The 6,000-nt window shown below is 38.0% G+C and overlaps 1 protein-coding gene across 2 annotated transcripts in view; it reads right to left on the bottom strand.

Annotated features, from left to right (window-relative positions):
* Nucleotides 1–2,236: 2,236 nt before the first annotated feature.
* Nucleotides 2,237–6,000, bottom strand: part of CLTC (clathrin heavy chain) — a 129,654-nt gene continuing 125,890 nt past the window's right edge. For both annotated transcript variants that reach the window (XM_082245754.1, XM_082245755.1), the window contains 2 exons: nt 5,043–5,118; nt 2,237–3,482 (listed from right to left, as the gene is read on the bottom strand). In XM_082245754.1, coding sequence (XP_082101880.1) covers nt 3,358–3,482; nt 5,043–5,118 — 201 coding nt within the window. In that variant the 3' untranslated portion in view covers nt 2,237–3,357. The remainder of the gene's footprint in view (nt 3,483–5,042; nt 5,119–6,000) is intronic.

The following is a 6,000-nucleotide window of genomic DNA, read 5'->3' as shown; positions in this document are numbered from 1 at the left end:
GGGGCAGAAAGCCCCAGCACAGAAAAAGCCAGCCACTCCTGACAAGCTAGACATTAAAACTGAGATATGGTTGCAGGAAGTAGGAGGGTATTGACTGAGGGGACCACCCCTTGAGGGTGGGATATGTTAAAAGCTTTAATGTTAACATATTCTGTTGCCTAGCTACTCCTTCGGAGCAAAGTCTAATACCCCATATGTGACGAATATGAAGAGGCGGCGACTGTCGGAGGACGTAAGAGAAATAAGGTATTTCCTAGCAAAAAAAAATAATAAGGTTTTCATTGGTAAAAGTAGTTTTAAAGGGGATTACATATATCTATGTAATCCAAGTTATTAAAAATGGGTGGAACTCCACTTTAAGTAAACCAAAGGACTAGACAAAGGAGAAGTTGCAAAGCATGCAAGCAATCCAGGAAGTTTTGAAAAGAGACGGCTATCAGTGCTTTTAACCTGAAAGATTTTTCAACAAAGCTGATAGCTGTTGCTCAAAAATTGTTGCCATTTGTATTGATATTACAATACTGATGTTTTTTTAATTGAAATTACTGGGAGTATAAGGCACACAGGTGTCATAATTTAGAGATGTTTACTCATGTGCGTGTAAAGATTTGAGTAATGTTAAGTACAGGCGAGTGAAGGTGTGCAAGCATATAGAAGTGTAAAATTCTTCTTCATTGGCAGTATTGAAATATACTAATTTATGCCTGTCACACACGAGTAAAACATGCTGAGTTTTTTTTATGGCTCTGAAATGAGATGCAATATTGTCTATGGGACATTGCACACAGCTAAGTATAGATCAATAATACAGCGTTGAGTACAGAGCAGTAAAACAAAAATAGAAAAGGTTACATTCGAGTGCAATAATTTACTCACGTTTCCATGAGTATATTACAGTACTGACAGTGAAGAATTTTACTCGTCTATCTATGCGCCTTTACTCAACATTACTCAGGTCTTTACACAGTTTTAGGCCCCTTGCACATGGGCATCACAAGTCCCTGTGTAAACATCAGTAAATTATGAAGCCCTGTGCAAGGGACCTCATACTTGTGTAAACATGCTTGCACACAGGCATCATCATTTACCAAGGAACTTGTGACAACCGTGTGCAAGGGGCTCAAAACTGTAAAAACCTGAGTAATGTTGAGTATAGGCACGTAAAGGTGCATAAGTGTACAGATGAGTAAAATTCTTCTTCATTGCCAGTACTGCAATATACTCATTAGACTTGCATAAACATGCTTACAGAGGAGTAAACATGTGTATGCGAGTAAATTACTGCACTTAAAGTGGAACTTCACTCTCTCAATCATCATGGACTGGTCTTAATCCTCTTGCTGCCAGCATTAGTAAAGAGATAGCAACATATTTCATTTACTTTTTTTTTAATTTACATTTCTTTAGTTACTTCCTGGTTTCCATGCCTTGGCAAATTATGTCATACATCCTAGGAGTCCTCAGGAGAGAAGGGCGGGTTCTCAGCTCAGCCCATGTCTGAGCTAATGGCAGATTGATTCCAGGAAGTAAATGATGCATGAATCATCTGCCCTTACTCAAGATGGCCATGACCACATATGCTAGGTGGTGTTTTTGAAAATGATTTCTCAAATAAAGCATGGGGACATGGATGGACGGATGAGGGAGATAGCTTTGAATAATACAAATTATTTAAATAGCATTTTTGGTTTGTGATCAGAAGCAGTGTAGTTCCACTTTAAATCAAACATTTTCTAATTTTGTGTTATTGCTCTGTACTTAATGCTGTTTTACTGATCTTTACTCAGCTGTGTGGAATGTCCAATAGACAACAATGCATCTCATTTAAGATCAGTAAAACTCAGCATTTTTGTTTTTAACTCCCGTGTGCAAGAGGCCTAAATCTCCTTTAAAATAACATATGTATTAATTTGTTAAGACAAAGTTATTGCAAAAAAAAAAAAAAAAACGGTCCACAGCAGAAGGCAAAAACTGCTCTTCTCTATAGGGGGTGTATAAGTGTGAGAGGTAAAATACTTTTAATGTTTGGAATAGGTAAAGATTTTAGTGTGCACAGTATGGGCACGGGTTCACTTTAAATATAGGCATCAGAATGAAATACATCCTCTATGTTCCTGAATAGTCAGTCACATTTATACCCACACTTGACAAGAGAAATAAGAGAAGACTATTTTAAGAGTGAAAAAAAAAAAATGAATACACAGTTGAAATAAATAAAAATACATCACCACTGATATTGTATAATATGTCCACAGTTCAGTATTTTTATTTCATGTTTTATTTTATTTTTTTCTTTTAAATCTGTCATCTCAAATTGCACAAACAAAACCGAACAGCATTTAATTTATTTATTTTTTTATGTTGTTGCTTAAATTCTCTCCTCTGTACACTCAAAAACAGTGACCTAAGAACACCACAATATCCAACATACATAAACCTCAGGGAATAGGAGAAGGGTAGTACACAGACTGGAATCATGGTGCCTTCTTCGTTCCTGAATGAAATGGTCCCACAAAAAAAGCACAGGATACAGCACAACATAGGGCCATCTGTTCATCATGGAGTGAGCTACACACACTAGCATTATCTATATGCGCAAATGAATATTCCCTTACGCAACTTTTTTCTGTTTATGCAACGTTGTTTTGTATGTTGCTAAAATTATTAGTTTTATGAGCTGCACAACAAAACTGGTATAGAACATAGAGATTAGTGTTCTTTTGTCATCGGCAGTCTTGCATGTGGAAATAGAAACTTTTTTTTCTTCAGAATATACAAGTAGATATATGTATTTAGATAAGACAGTACATAAGCTGCTTACATACATCAATTTTGAGAGATTCAATATTAAGTTTTCTAACACTACAGAGTGCAAATCAGAGATTCTTCACATAGACTTTTAGCTTTGTTAACCCCTTTGCTGCCAGTGTTTCTACGCGATATATTTTAGAATGTATTGCAGGTCCTGTGAGGGGTTCAGAGGATTGCGTTAACCTCTGCAATAGCCAAGGTTTCCAAACCTATCCTAGACATACACATCCCCAGTTACTGGAGAGGTTACAAGCAGTCCTCCGTAAAAGAAAGGAAAAACCACAAACACAAAAATAAAAAAATAGAAAGCCCACTTAAAGCATTGAAGTACTATGCCCATCAAAATAATCATCATAATTTTGGAGAATATGGAATGTGAACAAAAGAATTTAAAGTGGTGTGATCCATATGCTGTAGAAAATAAAACTGTCCTTCATGAAACAAAGGGATTTTGGAGCTCTTCCCTGCTATGGGTCAAGAAGGGGAAGGAGGACGGTGGAATTTTTTAAGAAAATAGCCCAGGTTCAGAGGTTGCAGCTCTTTGTTTCACATGCTGTATCCAAATCCAGGTTGGGGCTGCCCGTATGTAGGTGCAGTGTAGCCGTAACCAAATGGCGCTTGGGGAGGTACTGGGACACTGGGTCCTGCGGTCAGCATTAGCTGGGGCTGGCCTGTAGAGGGGAAGAAAAAAAAAAAAAAAAAAAAAAAAAAAAGTTATATAATGGCTCCAATATGTCAAGATATCAAATATTTCCTGAAAAAAAATATATTGTTAGCGAATATTTTACTTTCAGCTATGCTCTAAGAAAACTAGAACACTAATTTTTTCCTAAAGATTTTGCATAATATAATGATAGCTCCCTTATAGAATAGCGAAAGGAAATTTATTTTTTTCTTGGACAGTTTATAGGGATTAGAACACCTGGCAGGGTTTTGTCAGGCCTGTCACCGTGTTAGGGGGATTCACTCTGTCATGTTTACTATTCTCATACTATCATCAAAAGTGAAAAAACATTTTTTGGTTGCCCCCAGAACAGTAAATCGAGGAGAAATCTTCCAATAGGAAAGACAACCAGGGATTTTTCCTCACTTTGTGCCATTTGGGAAATTGCCCTCACTTCTTCTGTCCCATAGTCAAAACAGGAAGTAAGGCAAAATCCCTCCAAAGATGGCAAAAACAAAAAGTTTTGCCTTAGTTCTGCTTTATAGCTTAAGTTTAGTAATTGTTTTATTTATTCAGCCCAAGGGACAGCACTTACATTGAATGAGAAGTGTTCCTTGTGTTGGTGACTGCTCTGTTTTGTGAAATGTTCATTCCTTTGCCCCCAAACTGCACCCCCCCTCCCCCCGATCGATACCCCTGCAGCTATGATCTTCTGATGCCACAGGCGTTAATACGAGCTGGACCTGTCAAAGTCAATCAAGTGCCAACTATGCCTGGACTTTCTGCATAGTACTCCATTCATAAAAAACTGTACCATTGCTTCACAAAATGAAAAGTGCTTTATGAATCGAGAAATGGCAGATGAATGAAAGGTCATGGAGCGCTTTTCATTGCGAGAAGCTATAGTACAGCTTTCATGAAGGTAGCAGGGGTGCAAGAATGCAAGCAGAGCATAGCACATTTGATTGAGTGCCTGCGACAGGTCAAGAGACTTCCACAGCACAAGAAGATCACAGCTGCAGGTATTCTGGGATTAAAAAAAATAAAGTAAAAAAAACACACACAGCTCATCAATTAGGGTTACAAGACGATCTTCTCAGTATTTAAGAGGCATCCTTATTTATACCCTCCTGGTAAGCATGGGCTGGTGCTCCCATATAAAAATACCTACTGCTCTTTCTTAACCCCTTTGCGCCGGTGGTATGCATATATGCAGTCTCTCGGCATATCAAAATGTATATAAAGCTGTGCACATGCCCTGCATGCTCCCAGCAGTTACCGGTGGCTAACAGAAATCTCCTGATCACAAACCAATCAGGGTAGTCGCGCATGATCAGAACAAACCCCCGCCCCCCCCCCCCGCATCATAAACCTCTGAAAGGGCCAGGAGGCGCTGATGTTAAGGGGTTATACAAGTGTGGGGGTCTCAGATTAAATCTACGCTACCAAGAAATTCAACTACTTTGCTTACATTAAACCCAATTAGCAACAAACTGATTTCAAAGTTGGACACATAAAAAAAAAAAAAAAAGCCCATAGGCGTTATTTAAATAATTTCGAGAATTACCATAAACAATTGGCTGTGTCTCTGTTGCTTGCTCCTCCTCTTTTCTGAGAGATTCAGAGGCATCCAGCTTGTCAACCTTAAAAAAAATAATTACAACGAAAATATTTAGATCCCCAATAGTTACCAAGCCTCAACGTGTCTCCTATATGAATGACCAATAAAATGTGGAAAAGCCTTGAGATTCCTCTCTTATGGAGATTACACAACTTTACTACAATATGCTGCCATACAAGGCAGTAATTGCCAGTAATTAGTAACAGCAATAGCTAAATATGTTCATGTACATTTGGGAAACTTACCAATGCAAAGTTAATTAACTAATAAATATAAAATATTGTACCACCAAGAGAATAATAGGAAGGGGTTCTTTGACATTCTTTTAAGTCCTTAAAGGTTTTGGATATATAAATCTTATGTATAAGTGCATCACTGGCTGGATTGTTATTTAACTGAAGACCAGCAGTTGAAATTCTCCATCTGTAGTTCTGTTCTCTAAACCAAGTTATCTAATGTCAAGGTCTATGTATATACATTTCCCTACACCTGCTCCTCAGTAAGGAAAATCAGAAAAGTGAACTGACATGCAAGCAGTTCTCACACTGTACAATTTGGTTAATGGTTTCAGTCACAAGAAAACGACAAAATGTTAAGATTTTATAGACAAACATGATCCTATAAACAAAAAGGAAATTGTCAAAAATTTCACCCTGACCTCAGTCCAAAGCCAAATTCTTCATTCTGTCTGATCATGCCTCATGTGTGCTCCACTGCGATGCTCGATATAAACCTAACTCAGCAGAATGCCCCAGAGAAGAATTCACTCTAATAGCTAGACGCCTCGTTGAGCCTCGTCCTGAGAGGTCTGCAAGAATGAGGCAGGTAAAGGTGCCATGATTTTAAGTACTTTATCTTCATTTTCGTTTGACCAATGTCCACTTTGTCTCCAAAATATGAGGAG

This window comes from Pelophylax lessonae (genome assembly GCF_965119305.1).
Source record: "Pelophylax lessonae genome assembly, chromosome: 2".
In the NCBI taxonomy this organism is placed as follows: Eukaryota; Metazoa; Chordata; class Amphibia; order Anura; family Ranidae; genus Pelophylax; species Pelophylax lessonae.
Note: the sequence above shows the minus strand (reverse complement) of the source record. Positions and strands in the feature narration are given on the sequence as shown.